Source organism: Dasypus novemcinctus, chromosome 3 (assembly GCF_030445035.2).
Source record: "Dasypus novemcinctus isolate mDasNov1 chromosome 3, mDasNov1.1.hap2, whole genome shotgun sequence".
Taxonomy (NCBI): Eukaryota; Metazoa; Chordata; class Mammalia; order Cingulata; family Dasypodidae; genus Dasypus; species Dasypus novemcinctus.
Window position 1 is genome coordinate 146,793,121 of NC_080675.1, and position 12,525 is coordinate 146,805,645.

The window sequence follows — 12,525 nt, forward strand, 5'->3', positions numbered from 1 at the left end:
CTTCACTCCTTCTTTGTATAAATCAATGGAATTAAGGAGGGGCACCAGAAATGAAATCCTGGTATGAGGTCTTTAGTACTAGGATATTTAAGCCTAGACCAGTCAATCAATTTGCTTACTCCTATCTGCTACTTTGTCTTGATAAATGTTAAGTAGATTAAGAGTAACAGCTATACTCCTATGTCTGGGAAGACACTGTTAAAAGGCATACATACCAATGGTCTAATTAGTGTCCCTAATGATGGGGATGCTGAAAGTGATAATAAAAATTTCAAACAACTTAGTGGAGGAGGTTGATGGGAGCAAAGCTCATAAACTCAAAACTAATTTGGTATTTCAATGCTTTCAGCTTTCAACTTTTAATGATTCAACCAAAGAAGAAATTCACAAAGAGAATGTATTTTTCTAAGGAGAAAGTCATCACTTTAAATTGTTTATCTGACAAAGAGGAGAAACCAGTAAATTGTAAATGGACAGTGTTCAATTAAATGACATAGAGGAAGGAAAATGAAGAATCCAAAGAAAGAGAGTAAAAGAAAAGCATGTGAAGGCTGGTCAGAAAGTGGAACCTGATTGGGGCTGCACGTGGATGGTGGACAAGCATGAATGATAGACAGAGCAGAACAACTCCTGGATGAATGATAGACAACAATGTAAGGTGGCTGTGACACATTGCAATATTAATACATACCGAAACTGAACTGCGGGTAATGCTCATAAATCTAACTGCAATTAGTACGGGTTTCTGGATTAGGAAGGACATAAAAAGGAAAGCAGAAGGTTAGAAAGTACATGTCATTGGTCCATTAAAAGAGAAGGTTTTATTTTTCAATGGACTGAATATATCAGTCTTCTGCAGCACTGGAAAAGAAGTACAACTGACTTGTCTACCTGCTTTGAATTAGCTTTATTTAGTAAAAGGCCTTCCCTTACTTTCTGAATGGGCCCTGCTAAAAGGGGTCTCTTGAAACTAAGCTCTTAAAAATTCATGCTACAAAAGGCTTTCACTTTTAAATGGAGTTTCTGTTTTCAGTTCCTGGGGAAAAGAGTTAGATAGTACCCTATGATGAACTTTAATTAATACCTAACTGCCTGTGAAAAGTCTATGTTTATTTTTATCTTTAGAGAAGACACTTCACTTTACTTAATCAACAAGTAGTTGTTGAGCACTTGTCTGTTCCAGACAGTTTAAATAGTAAAGGAAGAAACAGAATTACTCTGATGCTAATTTAAGTATAAACTATGACAAAAAGGAGAAGTATTGCTGGGACCTTGGAAATGCATGGGCATGATGATGGGGATGTCTGCTTCTTTTCAGACATTAACTGTGGATCTAAGTGGGTGTTCATCACTTGAATTTTATTTTACAGTTTAAAGGAAGGCTAGCCAAAGGGCAATAATTACTTTATTGTAGCAGTAGTTCTCCAGTTGTCCAGAGCCTATTGATTATTGGTCAGTAAAAACTGGAGCTATCTATATAAAGATAGTCACTGGTTAAAAAGAAAACTATTAAACGGAAAGGGGACAAATGGAGGCAATAAATTGTCATTTTTTTCAAGGCTTTCTCCCAAAACCTAACAAATAACTCAAAGAAATTCTTTATTTTGAAAATAGTAAACTCATAGATGATTTCGTTTCCTTAAAAATCACTATCTTGAAAATGATTAAGCTCTACTGGCAGGACCACTAAAAAGTGACATGGTTGAGGTTAGGAACAGAAGGTGGTAAGAAGTAGAAAAAACAGTTACAATAGGTAAGTTTTCATGGAAAGGACAGGAGAAGAAAAGGAAGATTTTTAAGCCACCAACACGTTGTACAAATCCTTGATTTAAAAAATTCTGCACAGTTCACCACATATATTCTGTGCATTAACTAAACAGCAAAAAGATCAAACATCAAGAATCCATAGCAACCTGAGATCTGCTCCCTATGAAAAGTATTCTGAGAATAACCCCTCTCTGCACCACAAATGCACTTAAAACTCCAGTAAAGCACTCATTTGTCCCTGTGTCTGCACATTCTACATCTTACCATTGATCTACGAATCAGTGACAGTCTGGTCTTTGCCTTATTCTCAGCAAATTCTAGGCTACTGATGTCTTTGAGACGAGCCTTGTATTTATTCATCTGTTCCACAACAATCAGCTCCACACAGCTAAAACAGGAAGAAAGAGAGAAAACTGTTAGGAGCCGAAATAAAAGTGTAGCACCCACAGACTGTTTTATAGCTAAGTGTGGTAGTAGGGTTGAGGGATGAAAAAAATCAATATCCCTTATGAGATCAGAGACAAGCTCTAGAATGGTGCTTCTCAACTCTGGCTATAATTAAGAATCCATCTAAGGAGCATTTATAAATTCCAATGTCCAGGTCAAACCTCAGACCAATTAAATGGCTCTCTTGGGTATCCAAAAACAGTTTTTGAGGTCCTTTTGCAATCAAGATAAAAAAAAAACAACAACTCCCCAGAAGGAATGCAGAGACACACAAAAAAGGCCTAGGTGAAATATAGGAATACTGAAGTACTAAGACCAAAGGCATTCAGAGCCATGATATCAGTTAGATGATATAGGAAGATACAGAGTATACATAATTTGGCAAAAAGGAATTTAAAAAAACTATTTCAAAAATATAAGCAGTCCTAAACAAATTCTGAATTTAAAAAGAAGACCCTTCAAAAGTAATGATGCTTAGTTTGTTAGAATCTAAAGGATTTTTCCATCTTTAGTATATCTAAGAAAACCCAGCAGTGTCCAAATATTGCTACATAGCAATCATCTTAAAAACATCTGAACTCATGAAATTCACTGTGTTTGATATACAACTACAATGATTCAGTCAAAAGTCCTTGAGGTCTTTCAGAGTGATGGTAACTGTCCTTACGTGGTAGTCTTACTGATGTCCTGAACACTTTGTAGTGGGTCAGTGGTGTCAGGGCAACGAAGAATGCACGGTGCAAACACAATGGCCAAAGCATTAGCAGACATTCGATTAGTGTCTTCCTGTAGAGCAATCCTAAGGAACAATAACAACAACAAAAAAAGTGAGATGGTGATAAAAAGGGAGAACAACTGGGAGGGAAGCAGAATAGACAAGAGAAAGAACACAGTACGACATCAAACCTCACAGTACTGGAAGGATATCCATATCAGCTTAAGGGAGACACTATAGATTTTCTCAAATTGCTCCTTTGCATCTGGAAAATATCCTTTCACTTTATTTCTTCCTTAAGAAATCTAAGTCAGAGGAGAGTTTATCAAGGGAAATTTGTGACCCATTGCTCAAGACCAACATCAGCAGACCAACATGTCTAAAGGACAGAGAGAAAAGACTTTAAGATATTTAACCAAAAAGGAGGCTTGCTTGCTTCTCAATAACTGCTGATATTTACATTAAGAGAAGAGACAGTACTCCTAAATTATCTTTGGTCAATCAGTTCTTAAGCATCATCTGAACCAACCTCCTATGAATTAGGTTATGTCAACAGATATACAGTTTGGGAATTAGATAACAGGTGAGCCATAACAGTGCCATCATCAGGCTGAAGTTGTCACATGATTCAGATACAGGAGAGAAGCACCTGCCATGTAATCCAATCTAGCTGAGGATTTCTGCTCCAAGGAATCTTAGCTACCTATTTAATGGAAGAGAAAATTACTTCATAAAGAAGAAAAAGGATGTTTGGTCAGTTTTCCAAATAGAGGAACTCTCCATTTATTTTTAAAAATCCAAGAGAAACTATTAAATATTTCTTCAGAAAAACAGGAACAGAAGGGCACTTTCTCAACATAATAAAGGCCATTTATGAAAAACTCTGAGCTAACATGATTGTCAATGGTGAAAGACTTAAAGCTTTTTCCTTAAGATCAGGAATAAGACAAAGATGCCTGCATCACTGGTATTTGATACTGTACTAGAAGTTCTTGCCAGAGCAATTAGGCAAGAAAAAGAAATAAAAGACATCCAAGTTGGAAAGGGAGAAGTAAAGCTATCTTTATTTGCAGACAACATGATCTTATATATATAATATCCAAAGCAATCCACAAGAAAATAATTACAGCAAATAAAAGAGTCAGTAAAGTGGCAGAGTACAAGATCAACACACACACACACACAAATTATGTTCCTATACACAAGCAATGAACAACTGAAAGAGGAAATTAAGAAAACAATTCTATTTACAATAACATCTAAAATATACATATATCTAGGAATAAATTTAACCTAAGATACAAAATATCTGCATACTGAAAACTATAAAACACTGCTGAAAGAAATGAAGGAATACCTTAATAAATAATAAGACATCCCATATTCATGGATTGAAAGAATATTAACATATAAAAATTACTCAAAGCAAGATACAAATTTAATGTAATTACTATCAAAATTCTAGCAATCTTTTTTGCAGAAATGGAAAAACTCATCAACAAATTCATATGGAACTGCAAGGAGCATGAATAGCCAAATAATCTTGAAAAAATAACAGAGTTGGAAGATTCTTACTTGTAGTACAAAGTAACAGTAATTAAAACATTGTGATACTGGCTTAAAGAAAGACAAACAGATGAAGAGAACAGAATTGAAAGTCCAGATAAAAACCCACCAATCTATGCCAACTGATTTTTGACAAGGGTGCAAAGTACATACAATGGAGAAAAAATAGTCTCTTCAACAAATGGTGTTGGGAAAACTGGATCTCCATATGTTGAAGAATGAAGGTAGAACCACACCTCTCACTACATATAAAAATCAACTCGCTAAAATCTGCTTGGCACAAGCTTGGCACAACCTCCAGATTAATTGGCTTGTGGGACAGTGGATGAAGACAACCCTATGTTACATTTAAGGAAGAAAATGAAGAATTTGCAGGAGATACAGAAGATGGATGGGGTAAAAGAAAGAGACTTAAAAAAAAAAAAAAAAAAAGACACAGTGTATGATGTATGGATTTGGGAATGGCCAGAAACCTTATACTGAAACAGTGGATATTCTTAAAGACACTGTCATAGAGTTCATTACTGAAATGACTCACAAGGCAATGTGAACAATGTGAACTAGAAGACAAGGTCAAGTACCAGTTAAAGATAATGTCTTCCTGATTCGAAAGGACTCAAAGAAGTCTTCTAGGATTAAGGACTTACCTACTATGAATGAAGAATTAAAATGAGCTAGAAAAGTATTTGTTGAAGCAAACTATGGCTCTTGATACTTTTTGTATTTTCTGAAAGCTTCCTTATCTTCTGGGGCAACTATATATAGTAACTGCTATATAGACATACTATGATATTCAAATACACATACATATACTATAGTCACTACTATAGTAAGGTCCTGATATTGTTAACCATGAAAATCAAAGTTGGAGGAACTTTTTTTTTCATGTCTTCGATTTTAGAGTATTTGGTTGAGCCTTTAATTGCCTGCCTTTATAGTGCCATATTCGAATTACATATTGGGTATTTTCTTTGTTTTTGTTCTGTACTTACTTATATTTAATAAATACATAGTTTATGTTTTTACAGCATAATGCCAGTTTTTAATTTCAAAAATTTGAAGAATAATTATGCATACTATACTATACAGTATTCCCATACATCACCTCACCACCAACACCTTACATTGTTGTGACACATTTGTTAAAAATAAAGAAAGAACATGGTCATAATATTACTGCTATCTATAGTCTAGAGCTTATATTTAGTGCATTTTCCCCACAAACCATCCTATTATTAAAACCATGTATTAGTACTGTGTATTTGTTATAGTTCATGAGAGATATGTTCTCATATTTGTGCTGTTAACCAAAGTCAGTCATTCACTATGGGGATTCACTGTGTTATATGGTCCCCTCACCCCTCTGGCACTGTACAGTCCATCCAAAGTGTACACTCGATGGCTCACAATTTTATCAGAGTTGTACTTTCATCAGCTCAGCTGCTTGGAGAATGTTTTAATTACTCAAATCACAATTTCATCAAAGAGTTGTACTGTCATCAGCTCAGTCGCTTGCAGAATGTTTTCATCACACAAAAGGAAAGATCCCATATCACCTGGTATACCCCCATCATTGACCATTAGCATTGACTGCCATTGTTATAAAAATATTACAATATTACTGTTAACTATATTCTATATGCTATATTAGTTGTATTCTTACCATGTATCTCCATATTCTTAACACCTTGTATTAGGTTGGTGCAAAAGTAATTGTGGTTTTGCATTGTTGAAATTTGCTGTTTGATATTGGAATACATTCTTAAATAAATGTGGTTATGTTATACATCATTTTAATGTGCATTTCTTGCTTAAGTTTCTTTGCTAATGACTTATCACTTGCTGTTTATATTTATTTTAGACTATGAAAACGATGTTTGAGAAAAGCAAATTCAAGCAATTTTCTTATTTGAGTTCAAAATGGGTTGTAAAGCAGCAGAGACAACTTGCAACATCAACAATGCATTTGGCCAGGAACTGCTAATGAATGTATTGTGTAGTGGTGGAAGTTTTACAAAAGAAATGAGAGCCTTGAAGAGGAGGAGTGTAGTGGCCTGCCATTGGAAGTTGACAATGACCAACTGAGAGCAATCATTGAAGCTGATCCTCTTACCACTATGCAAGAAGTTGCTGAAGAATTCAGCATCGACCATTCTACGGTCATTTGTCATATGAAGCAAATTGGAAAGGTGAAAAGGCTCCATAAGTGGGTACCTCATGAGTTGACTGAAAATAAAAAAAATTGTCGTTTTGAAATGTCGTCTTCCCTTATTCTATGCAACTACCATGAACCATTTCTCAATCAGATTGTGATGTGCGGTGAAAGTGGATTTTATATGACAACCAGCAATGACCAGCTCAGTAGTTGGATTGAGAAGAAGATTTAAAGCACTTTCCAAGCCAAAATTGCACCAAAAAAAGGTCACGGTCACTGTTTGGTGGTTTGCTGCCAGTCTGATCCACTACAGCTTTCTGAATCCTGGCAAAACCATTACATCTGAGAAGTATGCTCAGCAAATCAATGAGATGTACCAAAAGCTGCAATGCCCGCAGTAGGCATTGGTGAACAGAAAGGGCCGAATTCTTCTCCATGACAATGTCTGACCGCCTGTCGCACAACCAATGCTTCAAAAGTTGAATGAATTGGGCTACGACCTTTTGCCTCATCTGAGATATTCACCTCACCTCTCACCAACCGATTTCTTCAAGCATCTCAACAACTTTTTGCAGGGACAATGCTTCCACAACCAGCAGGATGCAGAAAATGCTTTCCAAGAGTTTGTTAAATCCCAAAGCATGGATCTGTAAGCTATAGGAATAAACTTATTTCTCAGTGGCAAAAATGTGTTGACTGTAATGGTTCCTATTTTGATTAATAAAGATATGTTTGAACCTGGTTATAATGATTTAAAATTTATGGTCCGAAACCACAATTCCTTTTGCACTAAACTAATAACAGAGGAACATTCTTGTAATTGTACTATTAACCAATCATCTTCTACCACCAAAATCACTACGTTATACAATCCTGAGATTATCCTCTAGCTTTCTTTCAATTGGCATTTATTTCCTTAGACTACTTTCAGCCATATTTCATGTGTGTTTCAGATGGCGAAGAGAAAGGAAAGGGCAGAAGGAATGTTTGAGGAAATAACGGTAGAAAATTTCCCAACTCTACTGAAGGACATAGATATCTGTGCCCAAGAAGCTCAACATACTCCAATCCAAATAAAACCAAATATACCTACTCTGAGACACATACTAATCAAAATGTCAAATACCAAAGATAAAGAGAGTTCTGAAAGCAGCAATAAAAAAGCGATTCATCACATATAAAGGACCACAATAAGATTAAGTGCTGATTTCTCAAAACTGAGGGTGAAATTAGAATATTCACAAGTAAACAGAAACAGAAAGTTTGTAACCAACACACCAGCCTTGCAGTAAATATTAAAGGGAGTGCTACAACCTGAAAAGACATGACAGACTTGGAAGAGTGTCTAGAAATGAAGATTACATCAGTCAAAGTAACTAAAAGTATAAAAAGAATGGTGAAAATAAGATGACAGATGAAACCCAAGTGTTGTAATGGGCAAAGAACTCAATATTAACATTGACTATTAATGGATTAAACTAGCCAATCAAAAGACACAGACTGATGGAATGGATAAGAAAATATGAGCCATCTATATGCTATTCACAAGACACTCACTTTAGACCCAAGGATACAAAAAGATTGAAAGTGAAAAGCTGGAAAAAGGTATTTCATGCATGTAGTAATAAAAAAACAAAGCTGGAGTAGCTCTATTATTACTAGCATATGAACAGCTGGAAAATTTAAGTTTCTGGGACACACATTTAACAGGTGTAGTGCTAATTTTCAAATAAAAGGGGCATATGGCAGTTTGAGATTATTTATGAATCCTAAAAAGAGAGATTAAGTTTGTAAACTAATTTATTTCTCTAGGTGTGATACCTTTTGAATGCATTAGGTTCAGCTGACATGTCTTGATTAAATTACTTGTTAAGATTAGGGCTTTGATTCAACCATGCCAGTAGGGTCTGACTCAGGGTTGAGTCCCTGCCCAGTGGTGTGATGATATAAACAGACACTCACTCAATAAGACATAGGGAAGAGGAGAGAACTTGGTCACTTCAGTCATGCCATATGACAGAAAGTAGAAGGCTCTAACAGCTAAACCCTGGGAAGAGAGATGAGCCATCTGCCTTACTAGTTTGCAGCTGAAGAGAAAAGAGCAGCTGAGCAGCTGAGAAGGCCTGAGGGACCAGGCAGAGATCACCTGCCATCTTGCTTCAACATGTGTCAACAGAGAAAGCAGCCTTGAGTTGGACTCGTTAGGGCCCTGTAAACCGTAAGCTTTTACCCCAAATAAATACCCTTTATAAAAGCCAACAGATTTCTGGTACTTTGCATCAGCACCTTTTTGGCTGACTAATACAGAGGATAAGAACCATGTGTAGGAAAATTATAAATGAATCCAACTCCAATACACTGGTGGGGGGATAGGTTATCATATATTCCAGGGTAAGGCCCACTGACAGGGTGCCAAATTCCTGGGGTTGTCTGCCCTGCCTATAGTGTCCAGATGTCTCTAGAGCCTAAGGAAAGATGTTGCTAATGGGGAAAAGTGTGGGAGAAGGAGGAGATACAGTATTTGGGGAATCCCTATATTTTCAACATAACATTTACGTTTTCTAAAATTTCTTTAAAAAAGTAAAATTAAAAATAATAAAGAAGAAGAAAGAGTTAAAAATCAATGACTTAACCACACAGCTGAAGGAACTAGAAAAAGAACAGCTAACTATTCCCAAGGCAGGTAGAAGGAACAAAATAACAAAGATCAGAGCAGAAATAAATTAAGAACAAAAAAAGCAATAAAGAGAATTAACAAAATCTGAGGTTGGTTCTTCAAGAAGATCAACAAAACTGACACACACTTAGCTAGACTGACAAACAAAAAAAGAAGAGGCAACTAAACGAAATCAGCAATGAAAGCAGGGACGTTACTACTGACCCTACAGAAATAAAAAAAGATCCTAAGAGGATACTATAAACTGTATGCCAAAAGCCAAACAACATAGATGAAATGGACAAATTCCTAGGAACAAAGGAATAACCTACAAATACCCTAGAAGAAACAGAAGACCTCAATGAACCAATCACAAGTAAAGAGACTGAAACAGTCATCAAAAACCTCCCCAAAATGAAAAGACCTGGACCACATGGCTTCACAAGTGAATTCTACCAAGCATTCAAAGAAGATTTAATATCAAACTTATTCAACTCTTCCAAAAATTGGACAGGAAGGAATGCTACTAAACTCATTCTATGAGCCAACATCACCCTAATACCAAAGCTAGATAAAGATAATATGAAAAAAGAACATTACAGAACCATTTCCCTAATGAATATAAATGCAAAAATGCTCAAAAAAATACTTGTTAATCAAATACAACAACACATTAAAAGAATTATTCGTTGTGATCATGTGGGTTTTATCCCAGGCATACAAAGTTCCCAACTCAAGGAACTCAATCAATGTAATAAATCTCATAAACAAATCATAGATGAAAAATCACATGATCATCTTAATTGATGCAGAAAAGGCATTTCACAAAATACAGCATCCTTTCTTGATAAAAGCATTCTGAATGATAGAAATTGAAGGAAACTTTCTCAATGTAATAAAATGAAAAACCCACAACTAACATTGTACTCAATGGTGAAATACTGAAAGTGTTTCCACTAAGTCAGGAAAAAGACAAGGATGCCCACTGTCACCGTTGTTGTTCAATATAGTGCTAGAGGTTCTAGCTAGAGTAATCAGGCAAGAAAAAGAAATAAAAGGCATCTTCACTGGAAAAGAAGAGGTTAGATTTTCACTCTTCACAGATGATACCTAGATACACCAATAAAGTCCTGTGCTAAAAAGCATAGAGCTAAAAAACAAATTCAGCAGAATGGCAAGATATAACATTAATATGCAAATATCAGTAGTTTTTCTATGTACTAGTAATGAGCAATCTGAGGAGGAAGTCAGGAAAAAAATTCCATTTACAATAGCAACTAAAAGAATCAAATATTTAGGAATAAACTTAACCAAGGACTTAAAGCACTTGTATTTAGAAAACTACAATGCAATCATTAAAGAAATCAAAGAAGACCTAAATAGGGAAGCGGATGTGGCTCAACTGATAGAGCATCCATCTACCATATGGAGGATCCAGGGTTTGATTCCCAGGGCCTCCTGACCTGTTTTGTAAGCTGGCCTATGCACAGGGCTGCCGCACACAAGGAGTGCCGTGCTACCCAGGGGTGCCCCCACATAGGGATGCCCCACGTGCAAGCAGTGTGCCCTGCAAGGAGAGCCGCCCCATGTGAAAAAAGTGCAGCTGCTCAGGAGTGGTGCTGCATACACAGAGAACTGACGCCAGCAAGATGACATAACCAAAAAGAGACGCAGTTTTCCAGTACCGCCGGATAACGCAAGCGGATGCAGAAAAAACTCAAAGCAAATGGACACAGACAATGGGAGGGAAGGGGAGAGAAATAAATACATCTTAAAAAAAAAAAAAAGACCTAAATAAATGGAAAAATATTTCATATTCATGGATTGGAAGACTAAATATGGTTAAGATGTCAATTCTCCCTAAATTGGTATATAGATTCAATGCAATCTGGATAAAAATTCCAACAGCCTTTTAAAAAGACATGGAAAACCAAATTATCAAATTTATTTAGAAGGATAAAAGGTCTCAAAGAGCCAGAAATACCCTAAAATGAAGGACGAAGTTAGAGGACTCTCACTTCCTATTACCTAGCTACAGTGGTAAAAAAAAAAAAAAAAAAAGGATGGTACGGGCATAAAGATAGACACATAGACCAACGGAACCAAAATGATGGTTCAGAAACATCCTCACATCTACGGTCAAACGATTTTTGACAAGGCTGCCAAAACCCACAAAGCTGGGGCAGAACAGTCTATTTAACAAACAGTGCTGGGAGAACTGGATATCCATATCCAAAAGAAAGAAAGAGGACCCATATCTCTCACCTTATATAAAAATTAATTCAAAATGGGTCAAAAAAGCTAGCATCACGAAACACCTAAAAGAAAATATAAGGAACCATCTTCAATACCTGATGGGAGTTGATGGTTTCTTAAAACCTCACACCAGTAACATGAGCAACAAAAGAAAAAAAAAAAAGGAACAAATGGGAACTCCTCAAACTTAAAACACTTTTGTGCTTCAAAGGACTTTGTCAAGAAGGGGAAAATGAAACCCACTCAATAGGAGAAAATATTTGGAAACCACATATCCAATAAGGGTTTGATTTCCATGCAAAATAAAGAGATCATATAACTCAACAATAAAAGAGCAAACAATCCGATTAAAAAATGAGCGAAGACTTAGACATTTTCCAAATAGGAAATATAAACAGCAAAAAATCACATGAAAAAAATGTTCAGTATCATTAGCTATTAGAGGAATACAAATCAAAATTACAATAAGATATCACCTCACACCTCACAGAATGGCCGTTATTAAAAAAAAAAAAAACTACAAGTGCTGGAGAGGATATAAAGAAATAAGAACACTCTTCCCTGCTGGTGGGAATGTAGACTGGTGTAACCTCTGTGGAAAGCAGATTGGTGGTTTCTTACGAAGCTAAATGTAGAACTGCCATATTATCTGGCAATTCCTCTACTTGTAATAGAACCAGCAGAACTGAAATAGGGACACAAACAGGCATTTGCACACCAATGTTCATAGCAGTGCTATTCACAATTGCTAAAGCGATGGAAACAATCCAAGTGTCTATTAACCAACGAATGGATAAACAAAATGTGGTATATACATACAATGGAATACTATGCCACTGTAAGAAGAAATGAAACTGGGACACATATCACAACATGGATGAACCAGAGGACATGATGCTGAGTGAAATAAGTCAGACGCAAAAGGACAAATATTGTACAGTCTCACTAACATAAACTAAATAT

At 35.9% G+C, this 12,525-nt stretch overlaps 1 protein-coding gene across 3 annotated transcripts in view; it reads right to left on the reverse strand.

The window, feature by feature from the left end:
* Positions 1 to 12,525, reverse strand: part of MYO9A (myosin IXA) — a 391,855-nt gene that overhangs the window by 39,355 nt on the left and 339,975 nt on the right. For 2 of the 3 annotated variants that reach the window (XM_058294436.2, XM_058294435.2), the window contains 2 exons: positions 2,882 to 3,013; positions 2,032 to 2,155 (listed from right to left, as the gene is read on the reverse strand). In XM_058294436.2, the coding sequence (XP_058150419.1) occupies positions 2,032 to 2,155; positions 2,882 to 3,013 (256 nt within the window). Of the gene's footprint in view, positions 1 to 691; positions 746 to 2,031; positions 2,156 to 2,881; positions 3,014 to 12,525 lie in introns of all 3 variants that reach the window. The other variant, XM_071214269.1, reaches the window with a different exon arrangement.